The following is a 19,366-nucleotide window of genomic DNA, read 5'->3' as shown; positions in this document are numbered from 1 at the left end:
AAACATTTCCAACCATGTAGCCTGCTGTTGGGTCTGAACCAAGAAGCCTTTTTGGCTTGGCTAGACCTGCCAGAGCTCTCCCAACTAAGCCTTCCAGAATCCAAGGTGACCTTCTGCCCAAGATGAAGAGCAGAACAAGACATTATGGAGGATTTTATAACTTCCTTTAGTCCTGTCTCCCATCTCTTGAGAGTCAAATTTTCAGCAACATCTAACTCAAGCCCATTGTTACATGGCAATTTTATAGAATAGAATTGACTCATAAAAATGTCCTGAGTCACCTGTCTTCCTGGGAAGTTTGTTATTTACTGATGGTTTATATTTCCCTTTATATAATCTGTATATGTCAGGATGACACACCGAATAGAGAGTGGATCACAAAATCAGGAAGAAATAGGTTTAAAGCCCCCTTCCACACATCCAGAACTGTGACTGTAGGCAAGTCAGTTTTTCAGAGAAGGTGATAAGTTTCCAAGGGGAAAACTCGGTGGGTGCTCTCAATGCTAGTGAAATTACACTGAGGAAAAAAACCAAACAAACTAACAAACCATGGTGGGTGGCTAAGAATTTATCGAAATAAGCTTCAAACTTCTTTTGTATGTCACATAGTTGAAGAAAATGCAATTGACCTCTTAGTTAAATGGCATGTTGGGAAATAGATTGCCATAGTTAAAAATTTCGCTTTAAAAGATAGTTAAGCTACTAAAGGATATTTCAGCTCTGAAAGGGGCATTATTGGAGACAGCATGCTCCAGTGGAAGAGATGGGCATCGGATCTGGAGGATCTGAGCTTTGGTTCAGATAAAAGTTGTATGTCCTGGGACCCATCTGAACTTTTCTGACCATTCTTACCTGTAAAGTGGGGGAATTTGCCCTCTCATGTCCTAAATCTTCATGTTCAGAAGTCATCATGCCCAATTTCCATTTTATAGATAAAGATATGATACTCAGGAAGCCTAAATATGCCCAAAGTCATGGAGCTGGGAAATATTAGCCTGGACCTGCAACTTTCATCTTTCTTGACTTTTGGTCCCAGGTTTTTTTTTTTTTAAGTAAAATAAACCCTTATCTTCTGTCCCAACATAAGATGACAGAAGAGTAGCAAGGACTAGGCAATTGGGGTTAAGTGATTTGTCTAGGGTCATACAGCTAAAAAAGTGACTGAGGCTACATTTGAATCCAGATCCTCCCATTTCCAGCCCTGGTGGTTTTACCTAGCTGTTCCTCATCTTTATATGTAACATACATACACAGACACACACATACATGTGTGTGTATATATATGCACATATATATTCTAGTCTAAATATATCCATTCTAAAATGGATAAGAAGTTATTATATATATATCCATTTTAGAATCAATACTGTGTATTGTTTCCAAAGCAGAAGAGTACAGTAGGGTTTAAGTGGCTTGCCCAGGGTCACACAGCCAGAACAGATTTGAACCCTGGCTCTCAATCCCCTGAACCACCTAGTTGCCCTTCATGTTTTTAATAAAATGCTAAGGTCAGGATTGTCCCCATTTCGTTTTCTCTCATTTGTTTATAAAAATCTCTTGAAGATATAAAAATTGTGTACTCTTAATTATATACTCTTAGAAATAGTTAAGTTTACTTAAATAAATCACAGTCTAAAGACCCAAAACCTTTACCTAGAATGTCAGCATAGTGAAAATCTTTATGAAAATATATTTTAATTTTTTTCTGACTAGTTAAGTAGGATAAGTCTCAAATGAGAAATAAGACATTTTCCTAAAATTTCCCTCAGAAAGCAGAACTCTTCAAGAGAGAAGAGAAATCATAGGTATTTAATAAAAATAAAGTCATTGCAGAATTACAAATTAGAGATAGGATAGTTGAAAAGTGTTGTACTTGTTAAACAGTAATCTTGACTTTATTTTGTACTTTAAGTGTTACAAAGCACTCACAAATCTAGGAGATAAGAGCATACAAGGCATATAGATGTAAATGGAGAGTTAGAGAAGATCACTGATCAGTAAACACACAATCAGTAAAAGATTCAGTCTTAAAGGGAGTAAAAAACCATTAAAAATAATAAAAAAGTGATAAAATGTAATTTCCCTTCAAGTCCTAATGTGTAACCTCATTATAGCATGGAGTTGACCCTCTCCACTTGGAAAGGCTTTGCTAACAATGGACAAGCTCTGACTGGTCTTACTGAGTTGAAATGCTTCCTATGGAATCCCAGATTGAGTGCCTGCCTGTCCAGAAATTGTTTTAACTTCATTCAGAGATGCTGATAATCAGATGATTGATTTCTGGATTTTTTTTAAAAGTGGGCTGTGTTGAGACACAAGATAACTCAAAAATCCTAAGCTCTACAATTGGAAAAGAAATATATATATATATATATATATATATATATATATACATATATATATATATATATTAAAGAAATCAAGAGTTTTACAAAACAAGAAACTATAAAGGTGATGCAATTTCTAGCTCTCAGCTAGCAGAATAAATCTAGATAAGAGGAAATATTTTTTCTTTCTTTAAAAAAACCCAATTATAACTGTCATTTTTGGGGAAAACTTTATGAATTTGGAGGGATTACTTGGATTAAATGACCTGTCATCTGATGTCACCTCTTTCTGGCCTTTTTCCTTTCTCCCATTCTTCCCAGTCTGTGCTTCTGTCGACGTCCTTCTCTTAACCGAGTGGTATCACGGTATGATTTAACTGTCGTTTCCCCCTCCCTCTTTCATAAATGGCAAAGGTTTCTTTCATTGTATTTCAATGGGCCGGGCCCCTATGTATTATTACTCTGTCGCTTGTAAGGAGCCTTTTGCGGCACTTTTTAAGCCTTCCACAGTGACTTCTGCAGCATTTTTATTTTGTCTTGTGTCTTCAGGTTTACTCACGATCCTGGTTTGCTGGTTTGTTACTGTACATGATTGTTTTGTGGAGGTGCTTTCTTCAGTGGAAACTTAATGATTCTTTGTTATACAGATTCTTAATTTTCCCCCCTTTCTTCTACAGGTCAAAAAAGTTTTTTAGCTTTATAGAGGGGTGCCTAGTGAAGAACTACATGCAACGTCCCTCCACAGAGCAGCTTTTGAAACATCCTTTTATAAGGGATCAGCCAAATGAAAGGCAAGTTAGGATCCAGCTTAAGGACCATATAGATCGGACGAGAAAGAAGAGAGGGGAGAAAGGTATCAAATTTGTTTTATTTTTAATCTTTCTTTTGCAGTTATTTCCAGCTTCCTGTCCCTTTGAATAGGCTTTGCCCGCCTATTCTTCTCACCCTCTCCCCCCTTCAGTGAGTAGTGCCAAATGGCCATTCATCAGGTATTCACATCCTCCGCCATGGAGACGCTGGCCCTTAATTTCTGCTTTCGGCGTAGACCCAAAGATAGACCTTGCCACCAAACTGGAGCCAAAGTAAGGCTTCCAGTGTGCCTCCAAGCTGTTCCTATTAAACATTCATTTAAGGGAGGGTAGCTGGGCAATTGAGCAGCGTTGTAGAGGGATTTACTTTAATTCTTTCTTAGGACTCGTCTTGGTTCCTATTCTTATTTCACCCCAAAATATTACTACAAGAATAATTTCCCTTCAATTATTAAGTATTTATTGAGCACTTACTGTGTGCATTTTTAACAGCTTCCATATTTCAGGGCTTTGATGGGTCTGTAGCTTCCTCCATGTGGACATGCCAGTGTTACAGATCACGGTCTGTCCTTGCCTTCTAATCTTTGCAGTTCTTGTTTTTGTCTTCCCATTTGCCAGGAGCGCTAGGGAGAAATCCTCTAAAATCCTTGATGTAGTATGTAGACTTATGGGGCTTCAGAATATGTATTACTCTTGCCCACTTTGTTTATTTCTTTGTATATCTCTTTAATGTATGTCTTTCCTTTACCCTATTTCCCCGTTTAGTTTTTTGAGGATGGGTAATATGTTACATATCCACCATGTATTTCTCCTTTTGTGTGTGTGTGTGTGTGTGTGTGTGTGTGTGTGTGTGTGTGAGAGAGAGAGAGAGAGAGAGAGAGAGAGAGAGAGAGAGAGAGAGAGAGAGAGAGAGAGAGAGAGAGAGAGAGAGAGCGAGAGCGCGAGATTTGGTGTTTTCCTTTAGTGATTGGGGTCTTTCTGGCCTCATGTGCCTATGGCATCATCAGAAAGAATATTGATTTTAAAGATGGACTGTTCTTTCCCAGAGAAATTTGGAGACTGTTCAAAGCTCTTTTTTTTTTTTAAGTTTCCCAAGTTCAGTCCAGTCTGCTCTATCCTCCTCTTTTAAATCCAGCTTTAGTTCCTTGCCCTTTGGAGTATATATCCAAAATAGAGGTTTAGATGCATTAGCTCTTGTCCATCTAACTGCTTGTCATAGTCTGGATAATAGATATTTGCTAAAATGCCACTTTCATTATGTCCCTTCCCTTCTAAGGAACTGGTTCCTTGTTGATCAAATCCAAATATTTTTACCTGTATTTATACCCTATTAAGGCTGTTTTCTTTATTACTTATAGCCTAGACCATACTCATTTCTGTATCTGTGCCTTTGTGGTATTTGTTTCCCTGGAATAACTTCTCTCTTCCTCTCTCCTATCAAGACCCAGAAAGACTCACCTCATCCCCCAGGGACTTCAGTCTATAGTGAACTTCCTTTTGTCTGAATTTCTAAAGCAATTAGAAGCCTAATCTATTAATTAGAAACCTTTCTGACCTTTGAATAGAGTCAGGCGATAAGAGGAAAAAGTTTATAAAAGGGATTTAGTCAAATCTGAAATCTTGGGTCCATCCTGGTACCTTTTAACCCATCTCTTTATCGATTACATCTTAATTCATTTATCAGTAATATTCAACTTAGTAACTTTGTTACACTGAAATATTTCACTCATCAAAAGTTAGTAATGTAAATTAAATTTGGTAGATTTTGAATTTACTGAATTACTAGATATCTAAAGAATGTTGCCAGTGTCAACTACAATGGAGAGAGGTCACCAATAAAATGATTTTATGTCACTTCAGAGAAGCTATGAAACACATGCTTGTTAGTTCTACAAATTACATAAAATTAAGCCCTAGAGACTTAATATATTAGATAAGCAAATTGGTGTCTAGAAGCTTCCTAATGACTGGAAAAATGGATTTAATCTCATATAATGAAATATAAGAGTAGAAAAAAATGATAATAGAAAAATCTTAAATCTGTACTTGCATCAGTTGAAGAAGAAGAGAATGAGGTATATGGATAGAGACAGCAATCCATTGAGAGGAAAAATATAGCCTTGTTTTTTTTAGTGAATAGTATATGGTAGCCCAAAAGAATTACTTTGTTCTTAGATTGCATTCTCAGAAGCACAGTGTAAGAAGATTTGGGAGTCCTCCTGTATTCTACTCCTGTTAAACCACAGGTAGAATATTAATTTCTGGGGACCAATTTTTAGAAAGATATTGACATGCTTGAGCATATGTAGAAGGTCAGTAAAATAACTTAAGTGTCATACAAGAATCCATTTGAATAAACTGGGGATTATTAGCCTGGAGAAAAGCAGATGTAGAGGAGGCCTGTTAGCTTTCTGAAGATATTTGAAGAGCTGTTGTCTGTGAGATTAGATTTATTTTTTTATAACTCTGATGTACAAATAGATACAAGTTACAGCTTTTGGCTCATTACAAAGATAATTTTTCTTAATTGCATTCTTTTCATATTTCAAGCTTCCTACTTTGTTGGCACCTCAAAAATGAACACACCTTTCCCTCAAAAACAAACAAAAAACCAAACTATACTAAAAACCTTGCCCTTTTTTTTTTCCAAATGTCTTAATTTTTTTGTGAATGGATCCACTATTTTCCCATATGTGATTCCTTCACTGTTTGAGTATTTCCACTAATAATGCTCTTTTTCTTATCTGGATTCTCATCCTGTATGACCCTCTTCCAAGTCTTACCACAAATCTTTTCATAAAGGCTCTCACCCATTGTTTCAGAAGCCTTTTCTCTTTTTATACCTTGAGGATACCATTGCATCACTAGGTTGTCTTACCAGATTTCTTTATATTTTTGCATTTGAATGGCTCAGCTTCTTTTCCAGGTATATACACCACTGGTCATATCTTTTACTTCAATTTCCCCATTGTCTCTTGAGTTTTGTAGTTAATTAAGTTGTTTTTCAATCATTATATTCCACATTTCAAACATGTTTAAAAGATTGGATTTTGGGGGTGTGATCAGTAAAAGACAGTATAGTTTCCAAAATACAGAGTGGCCTAATGCTTTGCCTTCATTGTCATTTTTTTAATTCAAGCCATGTATCTGGAGAATTTGTCCAAGACAGACACATTGATGCAATAAGGCAGGAAGGTGCCTTAGTGGATAGAGTGATGGACTTGGGCTTCGGAAGAGGAGTTCAAATCTGACTTCAGACCCTCAATAGTTGAGTGATCTTGGGCCAATCACTTAACTTCTCTTTTGGCCTCATTTTCTTCATCTCTAAAATGAGTTCTTGCCTTCTGGAGTTATTGTGAGGCTCAAATGAGATCATATATGTAAATTGCTTTATAACCCTTAAAGGTGCCTTATGAAATGCTCATTATTGGTAAAAACATATCAGGGGATACATTTCATGCCTATAAAGAATTCTATGGAATGTGTGGTTCAGTTGTTTTTAGTCATACCTGCCTCTACTACACCCATTTGGGGATTTCTTGGCAAAGATACTATAGTTGTTCTCCATTTTCTTCCCCAGCTCCTTTTATAGATCAGGAAACTGAGGCAAACAGGGTGAAATGATTTGCTCAGTTTCGGTTAGCTAGTGTCTGAAGCCAGATTTGAACTTTTTAGAAAGATGATCTTCTTGGCCCTAGTCATGGCACTCTATCCACTGTGCCACCTTGCTGAGCAGGAATAAGCCATTCCTACTAATTTTCTTTGGTTGGGAATTTCTCCCACATGTGTGGGAAAGCCAGGACTAGCACCAGGTCAGCGTAAATCATGATGTGTAGAACACGAATAGCTGTATTTTAAAGAATACGGTATTGTTAAATGAAACTCTTTAACAATGTCCATGGCTCTTTGGAGTTTGTGTGTCTCTACCCAAAAGTATTATATAATTCTCCAGTCCTTCTCTATGTTTTTTCTTGATTTTCACAGATGAAACAGAGTATGAGTATAGTGGAAGTGAGGAAGAAGAGGAGGAAGTACCTGAGCAAGAAGGAGAACCCAGGTAAAAACTTCTGTGCATATTCTGTGCATATAAGAATTTCTGCCTCTTGCTAAAATGAAGACTATTTGGATCTTGGAAATTCCAAATGCATCATTAAGTCATACTTGTCATATTCATGAGAATTCTGGGAGAGTCTTAATTTGTTCTGGTAATGTGTAACTTTTCTCTCCACTTCTATTTGTTCCTTTAAAAGGTAAGAAACCTGTGAACATCTGCTTTCTCACTCTCTCACACCTAGTCTTCTCCAAACAGACAGATTTGTTTTCTCCTTCCTGGCTATCTGTCAGGAATTAAATACATTTTCTCCAGAACCATTTTCAGGTTTGTGTTTTGGGTACAAACCATTCAGTTTTTCTTGACTCCATGACTTTTGGAATAATTAAAAGAGCTTGATTTGGTAGCTTGGACCTAGATTGTATGATAACGGGGCATTTGAGAATACCAGAAGCCTACCCATATGGTTTGGGTGGGGGGACCTCTGAGGTAGCAAGTACAGTAATTGATCACAAGGAAGGCACAGACCTGGCTTTCAATCCACTGAACCACCCAGCTGCTCACTGTGTGCCAAGATTTTAATTTGTTTATGCTTTATTCAAGAACATTAAAATTAAATTGAATACTAGAAGCAAAACTTTATAGCTATTCATCAAAATCATAGGAATTGGTTTTTCTGCCCATTATAATTGGCATTATTGGTAATATTGAACAGTTTCTTGTTAGTCCAACATGAAGCATTTTAAAAGTATCTGTCATGCTCTGTCATTGTGCTAGATGTAGAGAAGTATTTTAAAAATTTTAACAATTTTTAAAAATTCAGGGAATTTACCTTTTATTGGGATGGGGAGAATTATAGCATTTACACAGTTAAGTAAATACAAGTTAATTTAAAGAGGATAAAAATACCAAAACCAGAAGAAATTGGAAAATGTCTATTTGGAGTTTACACTTGAATTGAACATTTTTGTTGCTGTTACCACTTGTTTTTTTCTATATTTTTGACATATCATGGGTAATTATATATATATATATATATATATATATATATATATTATAAACATGCAATAAATTATAATAATATACTTAGCCATGAGAAGCAAATTCTCATATTATCTAGGTCCAAAAATTTATATCATTCTTCAGCTCCTTTCCACCTCTCCTCTTTCCCCAAGAAGGTGGGTAATAATATGGATTGTGTATGTATATGTGTATATGTATATTATATATATTATCATATGATACATATTTGCCCATTCATCATGTGAAATAACATACTACTTAACAGCAGGAAAAAATTCATGGAGGAAGTAAAGAATGGTATGTTTCAACCTACATTAATTAAGCTAATATTCTAAGGGGTTATGATAGGCAGAAGGGCATTCCAGGATTGAGGAAAGGACCTATACAAGGGCAAGAAGGTGGGAGAGAATGACCAAGTTAAGGGAATAGCCAAGAAAACATTTTAGCTAGAAGAGAGAGTTCTAGAATGGAAATATGTGAAAGAAATTAGAAAATTTGGAGGAAGGACAAATTGGGAAGAGGTTGGAGGGAGAAGGAAAGGGAAGATACTTTTTTTAATCTCATACATTCTTTTTTTGACTCAAGACTGTATATTGGTTCCAATGTAGAAAAGTGGTAAAGGCCAGGAAATGAAGATTAAGTGATTTGGTCAAGGTCACACAACTAAATATCCAAAGTTAGATTTGAACCCAGGGCCTCCCATCTCTAGGCCTGGCTCTCAATCCATTGAGTCACTAGGCCTCCTGTAAATGTATTTAAAAACAACAAACTTTGAGGTTCAAAGATCTGCATGTCTTCCAGATTAACATGTCCAGAAGACAACTGGTAATGCAGGACTGGGTATATGAAGAGAGATCAGTTCTGTATATATAGATTTGAGAGTTATCTACATAGATAGGATAATTTAGTGAGAGAGAGAGAGAGAGAGAGAGAGAGAGAGACTGACTGACTGACAGAGGGAGAGAAAGAGAGAGGGAGGGAGGGAAGGGGGATGGGGGACATGGATAGAGTAGTCACAGAGTTTGGAGAAAAATCATGAAAGCTCTTACGAGAGGAGACGGAATAGTCAATAGTTTCAGGGTCTAGAAGAATAAGAACTGGAAAGAAGATATTAGATTTTACAATTAAGAATACCCTTCCTGGTCTTCAGTCAAGTGGCATGATTGGAAACCAGACTATGGGGAATTGAGAAGTGAGTGGGAGGTACACAAATTGTATGCAAGTGTTTTTTTCTTCTTCCCCATTTAGAGGAAATACAGTATATTTGCTATTCAGGTTTTGGGAAGTGGGAAGAAGAGTGAATCTATAGTGACATGGAGTAAGTTAGGTTTAATTTTTGTTTTCAGAATTTTGAAAAATCTTTGGATATTTATAACTCAACTTAGATTTTGTGATTACTGGATTCAGGTTGTTAGTAGAATTTTATAGTAAATAATTACACTAAGGTGTTAGATACCTAAAAAATATTAACTTTTGCTGTCTTGATCAGCATTGTTTGTGCTTGACACTGGGAGATAGAGAGCAGCATTGTAAGATAGACTTTCAGTCAGAGTTTTTGTTCTTAAAGACACATAAATAACTTAAGGAAAACAGAACAGTTACTTAGTTGCTAAACTGTTTAAACATATTAATGGGAAGTACAGAGAGGGATGCAAGTAATCAGAAAGGACTACATGGAAGAGGTACATAGCTGAATTTACTTTAAATAAGGGGTAAGGTTTGAATAGGCAGATAGTGCTATATAAACTGCTTTCTTTTCCACACTTCCAACTTTTAGAATCCCCCAGAGCCTTCAAAGCCCACACACATTATAATTAATGAAATTATATTAGTGAATATTAGAAATTCAGTGATGCTGAAGTGCAAATAATGGGTTGAGTTTGGACACAATTTGACAGTCTGTGTAGAAGGGATAATAGAAGCTATGAAAATGGGGGAACATACCAAATAAATAAAATGTGAAAATAAAGTGTGAAAATCAAGTGATCCTCATAGAGGTGGTGGGGGCTCAAGTAGCAAAATGGGATACATTTTTATGACTAGTGTGTGAATTTGTTTTGCTTGACTTGGCCTAATTGTTAAAAATTCTTCATTTTTCTTTTCAGTTGTGGGAATGTGAAAAAATAGATGTCTGTTCATTGCAAAACAGAAGCTTTAAAACCTAAATAGATGAAATCATTAAAATAAAAGTCCTATTAAAGGGAAAAACAAGGAGCAGGCATCAGAGATTAAGTTTCCATCAGCTCACAAAGTGATTTGTTCTTGTGGATGTCTCTTATTCCTCTGTGTGTGCATTTTTTTTTTTAAACCAGTTCCATTGTTAATGTGCCCGGTGAATCTACCCTTCGACGGGATTTCCTGAGACTTCAACAGGAAAACAAGGAACGTTCCGAGGCCCTTCGAAGGCAACAGCTGCTGCAAGAACAGCAACTCAGAGAGCAAGAAGAATATAAGCGGCAGCTGCTGGCAGAGAGACAGAAACGCATTGAACAGCAGAAAGAGCAGAGGAGACGACTGGAAGAGGTAGTGCTAGGATGAAGGGCTCCGTGTGGTCTTCCTTTTACACGACTTGCTCTAAAAGATAATAACCTCATTCATACACATCTTCCCAAAGGAAGCTCCCACCCACCCAGGGACAACTATTCAAAGTCTCGGGTAGAGGTGTTTATCCCTAGTAAAAAGCTCTCCTCCAACCCCATCTCCTCCTCATCTCTTTAAGTAAAGACTTTATGAGGCATCGATCAGACTAGATCGAGGATGAATTTCCTTTTAAATGGATGAAACTAAGGCATGTTTGAAGGGAGCAGAGAAGAAACCAGTAATAGAGAAAAATTGAAGATTGAAGGGAGGAGAGGGAAGGGATTGAGATTGCAGTTGGCTAGACAAGATGAATAGTTATGAAAATCATGTATTTAGTCTCAATCACCAAAAAGATATTCATTAGGCACCTGGAAAATGAAGAATATAAAAGAAGTATAAATATGCAGTTAATCTGGAAAAAGATCTGGAGGTTTTAGTGACCTTCAAACAGATATGAGTTAGTGATGCAATGTTGTGGGGTGCGGGGCTCCCCCCCCCCCAAAAAAAAAGGGAATGTGACCGTAGATTGCAAAAAAGAGAAGCATTACTGTGAGGTTTGCCACAAAAACTTAAAATTGGGGACACAAAGAGTCAGATATGCCTGAAATGACTGACTGAATAACAGTAACAAAGTAGAAATTTCAGCAGAGATTGTACATGAGGAAAAAATTTAACAATTGAAGCTGTCCAAAAGTTTAATGGTTTGCTACATGATATGGTGGGTTCTGTGAGCTCACAATCAGACTGTGGCTTTCTTTATATTTCCATTTCTTGTCACAGTGTCTTGTGCATAGTCAGATCTTAATATGGCTTGTCCACTTGACTCAACGTCAAGCAGAAGTTGTTGGATATACTCTAGAGAGGATTCTTACTTAGATATTGGTTGGACCAACTCATCCGTTCCCTTTCCAGCTCCAGGATGCTTTGCTTTTAGAGGGACTAGGTCAGATGACCTCCAACTTCCCTTCCAATTCGTGTGTGATTCTTCACTAGCTAATGAAATTTTCAAAATCACTTTCCACATTAGTCATTGTCCTGGAGATGACGTATTAGATTTTAAAGAGCATTCATGGCATATTTCCTATCATGACTCAGCTAAATCCTAGCCTGTGGACCCTGGTTACACTATTGTAAACTCAGACTTTTTCAGAGCAAAAATTGTACTCTTTGCTGTCTCTGAACCCCATTTTTTATAGATATTCAAAAATGAGCATTATTGGATTTGATTTGTGGACTGGTAATGGCAATAAGTTCATAATGATAGAATTAAGTTTTTACAACTACTATATAAAGTAGATTATAACGTTATTCAAGGAGACCTGAACCCAAACCCTGCCTCTTTTAGACTTCCTTGCTGGGGGACCCTAGACAGGTCCCTAATTCTCTCTCAGCATTATTTTCTTTATAAGATGGAGATGATAATAGCACTTCCTTCATTTGTTACAAGGACCAAATGAAATGACACATTTAAAGCATTTTTTAAACCTTAAAATTATACAGAAATGCTGTTTGCTTTTATTGCTGTTTTTGTTGCTTTTATTAATATATTTTTATATATTAATATATAATATAATATTAATAATATATCAATATATTAATATAATTATTATCTCCCTACTCATTTTATTCTGGTAGGTAGTATTAGAAGCGAATTTCTCTCCATTATGTTGCTTTTTTTTTTTTAAACATCATCTCTCAGTGACCTGGAGGTCAAAAACCACTGAATAAATTCAGGTATAGATAAGCCCTCATAGAAAGGAAATTAAAGAACCAAGCAACCAACTAGAGGAAACCGATTCCATAGGCACTGCCCTCTGGGCAGTCCAGGCAAATTAAGAAGCTATGGTTGGTTCCTGGGATGGGACATCTGAGAACTAGGGGGTGGAGAAAAGAGCTTATAAATGGTGACCAGGAGGTCTTTGGGATCTTCTGGTTGGAACATGGATTTTGGGGACAGGAAACAAGCCTTATCCACCCAGCCTTTCAGATATTTCCCATCTGTTTACTGGTTTTTGAAACTCTTTTAAGAGAGCCTTATTCTTTCATTTAACAATTAGTGATAAAAGCCTCCAACTTGCAAACACATTGTAGAGCTTATACATTCCCTTTTGGTGAATTTCAATGTATAAATAATGGCACCTCATCTTTTCTTATTTGATTAGGATGTGAAATGGCTAATAAAGCAGAAAGGCACTGAAGCCTCAAGTGGGGCAGGGAGGGTTTTGCCACTGGAGAGGGCTGAGGTTGGAGCATAATTTGCCAAAGCAGATCTCCTTTTTCTTTGATCTTAATGTGGCCAAATAGAAATTCTGGACAAGCACTCAGGTAGAACTATTGTCTACCGTCTGGTACCTCTCCAATTTTAAAATATTTTGGACAGTGACTCTGTGATTACATCTGTAAGCTCCTTTAGCAACCTGAGATATTATTCATTCTGGGCAAACAGCCAGTCCCTCTCTTCTTCATAACTTCTCACCTACCTGGGATTAAAATTCCCTCTTTATACTCTTAAAGAAAAAGAAAGTTTTTACATTTCAACAATTGTTCTTTTTGCTGGAAATGTAGAATAGAATGCTTATTATCTCTTTGTCCTCTGTGACCATTTTATTATATTCCCAATTATGGAACCTGCTCCTTTCTTATTCCTAATATGAATAAATTTTCCCATAATGTTCTTCAGGTCTGTCAGATCATTTGAAACTTCAAGCTTTCCTTCCTATCAGTATTTTGGTTGGTTTCTGCCATTTTCTTGTGTTCCCGTTTGCTCCTATGTAGAGGAGTTCTTTGTGTAAATACCTGCTCCTTTAGATATTTCCCTTCACTGGGATTTGTTTGCAATTATAATGGCAGAATTTTATTTTTTTCTTAAAAATCTATTCCCATTCCTTAAGATATAATCCATTTTATAATTTTTGGTTGTAGTATCCTGTTAATTTTAAATTTCTAAATGATTTTGAAATTTGCTTCCCTAAAGCCTATGGGAGATATTGGTATAATGAAAATACAGTCCTTGAGTTTGAATCCTGACTGTAACTGCTTTGCCATCTGTGTGACCTTAGGCATAAGACCGTAGGCATTATTCCCAATGCCATATCATTATTTCTGATAGAACCTGGTATTTTTCAAACCTATTTCCTCATTCCTTTGTCCTGACACACATAGGAATGTATCTTCCTTGCCCCAGAGCAGCTTCTGGAATTGGGATAATTAAACAGAAAGTTAGTTTTGACTAAATATGACCAGGGGATGTTGTTGAGTCCCCTATTGGGATGAATGGAGAAAAGTCATTCTTAACCAGGCATAAACTAATTTCATCTAGATGTTGGAACCCTATGATCAGGCATATGATTTTTCCATCATAATGTAGGAGTCAGGGAGGGATCATAAAATCTTTGTCAGCCTCATTAGAAATCCAGCAGTTGGAGATGCCTGGTGGAGGGCTGAATAATGAGCTTACAAAATTGTATTTAACTCAAGATATGCTGAATGAATTGGTCTCTGATGCCCAAGAAGACATCACTGACCAATTGGTGATTGCTAGCCTTGATCAATAAATTGATTTTCTTACCCCAAATCCATTCTTTCCAAATTTTTAATGGTCCGTTGCAAGTTATTTAACTTCTCTGAGCCTCAGATATCTCATTCTTTAAATGAGTGAGATGGAATAGATAACCTTTGACATTGCTTCTACTTTAAATCTGCTTTAAATCCATGATTCTCCATCAAGTATTCTTATTCCTTGCTCTCCTACAAACTTTCAAGATGACCATCATACACCCTACCAGTGTCTCACAAATTATTACATTTTATGTAGAATAAAAAGCATATAACAAAGAAAATTTCCAGAAATAGAGGAAAAGAAAAGAAAAGGAGTCTAGTTGGGAAATTTGGATTAGTATGAAGTTTAATTGTAGGACTTGAAGATTCAAAAGTCTTAAACAAATAATGATAATAAAATGTGCCAAATACTTACTATGTATTTCTTGGCTATGAATCCTGGAAGGAAGGAATCATGGATGAACTCCCTAATCTCCCCTGAAGGATTTTTAAACAATATTTTTTATGTTTTTTAAGGTAGAAAAAAATATTTTTCTTTTTCCTTGCCCCTTAGTAACTTAAAAAAAAATCCTTTGTTTTGCAGTCTTTTTTGGTACCTTTCATCAAGAGCACATTATGATTTTTAGTACAAACTCCAGTCATAGAAACATCAGGTGGTCACAAAACATATTCCCTTGAATCCAAACAAAGAATTGCCTAAACTGTTTTACACAGATGTTGTCTATCCTGCTTATCACCTGGGATGGAAATTCTGTAATCTCCTTTGTTAGTCTAGTCTAGTTTTTAGTCACCTTTACAACTGAACTGCCTTCTTGTTTAACGATTTGTAAAGATGAAGAACAGGTGACTTTTGGGGAGAAACAAAAGAGCTCCCTCTTTTCCTGCCATTATAAAAGTTACTCATGTGGAAGCCCAAAAGCCAATCTTTGCTAGAATTTGATGTTATGCATGTGCAGAAACATGACCCCATATGATCTAAGTGAAGTCAGAACCCAAACAGGCCACCCTTTTTTAAGTACAAAGACAGGAATTTAAAGCGAGTCTCATTTTATAAGCCCATTTCAAATGTGCCACATTTTAAAGACAGTATTATTTCCTAACACTCGAGATGAAAGTCCCCTTTTAAAATATAAGAACAAGAAGAGAACTAATATCACAGAAAATAGAGTCGTATTTACACAGGCATTTTAGAAAAATTCTAGTCATTTGGAAATCTCTTTGTAATGTATAACCCTTCCAATCCCCCCCCCCCCCCGAAGAATTTCAAAAGTCATGATGACATCAGCTTGCAAAAGCCAGATTTTCTTGGTTTTGCTTATGTTATCTTTAATATTGGGGGGGGTATAGAAAAATTATGCAAAAATTTAATTCTTTGGGGTTTGTCATTTGCATTATGTAGGGAAGTTTTTGCAGGATGGAATCCTGTCTATGGCAGCGAGTAACAGGCCATCCTGGGTAAGGGCAGGAAGCCAAGTTTTCTTTCAGACTCCTCAGGGTGACGGCGTTTCTGGCTCTGACTCTAGCTCTGGGTTAGGCTCCAATTCAAGTCTGGCATCTCTCTGGAAGATTCAGTACCCACCATAGCAACGACAGCAACAGAGACAGATGAGCAAGGACAAGTGAGAGTGAGCTCGTTGGCTTTGGAAATCAAAGCCATTTCAGTAACCTCAAATTGTATTATGGAAATGTCAAGGTAGGTCCATGGCAGACAGGCATGAGTCACTCGTAATTGAAGTGTCTCTGTGCAGTCTTTGTTGGATTATCTCGCGTCTGCTTAGTTCCTTTGCCTGTGGAATCATAGAGTTAGGACCTGGACACTCATCCTGTCTGGTCTGCGTGTCCGCAGCAAGAATTCCTTCTTCCTTCCAGGGAGACCATCAACTGGCTCTTGCTTTAGTGCTCAAGGCAGCCCATCTTACCGTTAGACAAGTCAAGTCATTGCACATTTATTACACTTTTCCTATGATCCAGGACTGTAATCCTTGAGGATATGAAGAAAGGCAAAAACCACCCCCTTTTTCCTGGCCCTGTCACTTGGTTCCTGCATATCCTGGGAGCTCCAAGTTAATGGTGTGGTGATCCTTTTATGGAATTGCAATATATTTCTATTCTATTTCAGAGCCTTTAGACATTTTCCTGTAATTGATTACTTAATTCTTTGATGCCAAAATGAAATACAAATGAGGGCCACTAAACCATACATAAGGATCCCTATAGTCCATATATCAATTTAGTTTTAAATGTAATCCTTATGCTTCATTATGTATACATTTTTATTTCATTATATATTTATAACATATATTAATGTCATATATATTTTCCTGTAATTGCTTATGTAATTCTTTGATGTAAAAATAAAATAGAAGTGAGGGCCATTAAACCATACATAAGGATCCCTTTAGGCCATATCTCAATTTAGATTTAAATGTAATCTTTATGCTTTATTATCTGTACATTTTTATTTTATATTATTACATAATATATACTATGTTAATGTTATATATGATTAATAATACATAATTATATTATTACTTTTTGACTATTTCTCATTTACACTTTAATCTGGTTTGAGTGAAACTCAGGAGTGGCTCTATTTGATAGCTTTGATTAACCAATCCACAAATATTTATTAAGCCCTGACTATATGTTAGACCTGTGTTGGCAAACCTATGTTACATGGGCAGGTGTCTCTAAAAGGTTCACAGTCACTGTTAGACAGTATTCAAAACTAAGCATTTAAGAAGACAGAAAACAGCTCTTATCCTTAAGGAACTTGAATTATTTCTTCATATCAGTTCTATGTAATGGAGAGGAAGAAAAAGAGAAACTCTAAATTCCCTTTGAAAAAGAATATCTACATTCTGACAAAGCATACGGAGGCTCTCTCAATCTTTATAATTGGTTTGCTTCTAGACTATAATTTTCTGCATCACTTTAAAATAACAATCTTAGAAGGAACTTTTTTTTTTACTGATTTATTTTTATTTTTATTTTTTTTTAAGTTTTAGCTTGGTTAATTTATGAATCTGAGAGTAACAAAAATACATTTCTTCAAGAATATTTTGCAATTCCTGATTTTAACTAATTTAGCCTGACCTCTCACATTCAAAGGAATTTTTAATTTTTGTTTGTTAAATTTAACATGAACAGTAAGTTAGGGGTTATTTGAAGGCTAGGAACCTTGTTGTGGCCTTTTTTTCTTTAATTCCATATTTTGTTTAATTAACGTGTTATGTATCAAGAAATATATCTTGAATACATGGATGTATGCATGCTATTTTTTCATTGGTGGAGTCTCTGTCTTCATCCGAGCATGATGGTTATTAAACTTGTTATTTGTTCAAGATTAGACAGTGAGTAGCAAGGTGGGATTCAAAACCAGTTCTCCAACTATATATCTAATGCTCTTTCCCCTAAACCACAATGCTAATAAATTTTTCATGAATGGAAATTATGAAGAGTGAAATGAGTTTATACTCATAAACTGTATATATAAACAAGAGAACATTCTATATGGCAACAGAAATATTGTTTGAAGAATGCCTTGAGACTGTCTACCTGCAGAGAAAGAAAGGTAAATAGAGAAAAAGAAGACATAGTTTTATATATATCTTTTTTTTTTTCAGATGATGGCTTTTCTAGGGGAGAGAGAGAGAGAAAGGGAGAGGGAGAGGGTCCTGGGAATTATAATATAATAAACATATAAATACATTTAAAAAGAAGAAAAGGGGAAGAAGGAAAAAGAATGATCTCCCTGGCACCCTTTTTAAAAGTGTTCATCATTTTTAGGGGTAGTAGTTGACCAAATGTGGTTTGATTCCCAGTTCTGCCTCAAGTATTTATAACAATCTCAATCTCTCTGTCCCTGCCTCTGTCTCTGTCTGTCTGTCTGTCTGTCTGTCTGTCTGTCTGTCTGTCTGTCTGTCTCCCTTTCCTTCTTTCTCTTTCTTTCTCTCTCCCTCCCCTTTCTCTCTTCCTCATTTAACAGTAAATAGTCTAATATTTGGTGTTTGGCATCCCATACTTAAAAAAACATATAGACTGTATTGACAACAGGAAGATATTGTTGGTGAAGGGAAACTCCCGACCTTTGTGTACTTTGGCATGTAGACAATAGCTTAGTTGTGCTTACAGATTTCGTTCTAAGCTTAGATTAGTGTTTTTAGACTAGTTTTCCTATTTCCCTTTCCTTGGGGGTTAGAGGCATAGCATTCAGAGGAGAGGGCCAAAGAAGAACTGAGGGAAAACTGTTCTACTTGTTCAGTTGTGAAAATAAGTATTCTAATTAAAAGATGGAATATATTGTGGTTTTTGTTTTGTTGTAGATCAGAAATTAGTAAATTAACCAATATCATTTTTATGTGTGTGTATTATGTGTGTACATTAAATGAATTCTACATATAAATTTTTTCCTAAAATTATGCATGCTTGCATAAATTCCAGGGGATAATTTACACTGTTGCTTAGAACTTTTTATGTAATGAATACTAATAAATTTCTCAATAACAATAGCATTTACATAGTGCTTTAAGGTTTACGAAATATTATTCATGTATTAACTCATTTGATCCTCACAACTTTGGAAGGATAAGTGCTATAATTATTCACTTTTTACAAATAAGGAAACTGAGGTAGTCAGACAGATTAAGTGACTTGCAGTGGTACATGTGTGAAGCAGGAGTTGAAATTAAGATTTTTCTGATTCCCACGGTTCTTGCTCTGTCCACTGATCCACATAGCTAACTAAGCCAAATCATGACTGATGTGCTGTCAAACATATGCTATTCATTTCTCTAGGAAAAGTTTTGAAGGCTAAATGTAAAAAATAAAATGTTGATGTAGATTAAGAAAAAACTAAAACACAAAGAAGAAATTTCAGAATTGAGAATTGGCCAATCTGATTGCAAATTTATTTTAAATAAATCAGTTTCTTTGTAGCACCAGAAAGGGTCTTAACACCCCCCCCCCCAATTTGATTATTAATATATCCAATACATGTCTTTGTGTCCACAAATAAA

General features: G+C 35.9%; 1 protein-coding gene across 20 annotated transcripts in view; it reads left to right on the top strand.

Annotated features, from left to right (window-relative positions):
• Positions 1-19,366, top strand: part of MAP4K4 (mitogen-activated protein kinase kinase kinase kinase 4) — a 258,922-nt gene that overhangs the window by 186,714 nt on the left and 52,842 nt on the right. For all 20 annotated transcript variants that reach the window (XM_056808412.1, XM_056808409.1, XM_056808411.1 and 17 more), the window contains exons 10-12: positions 3,005-3,180; positions 7,121-7,193; positions 10,523-10,733. In XM_056808412.1, coding sequence (XP_056664390.1) covers positions 3,005-3,180; positions 7,121-7,193; positions 10,523-10,733 — 460 coding nt within the window. The remainder of the gene's footprint in view (positions 1-3,004; positions 3,181-7,120; positions 7,194-10,522; positions 10,734-19,366) is intronic.

The sequence above is a fragment of the Monodelphis domestica genome, chromosome 8 (assembly GCF_027887165.1).
Source record: "Monodelphis domestica isolate mMonDom1 chromosome 8, mMonDom1.pri, whole genome shotgun sequence".
In the NCBI taxonomy this organism is placed as follows: domain Eukaryota; kingdom Metazoa; phylum Chordata; class Mammalia; order Didelphimorphia; family Didelphidae; genus Monodelphis; species Monodelphis domestica.
The sequence above is the reverse complement of the archived record's forward strand: the minus strand, read 5'-3'. Positions and strand labels throughout refer to the sequence as shown.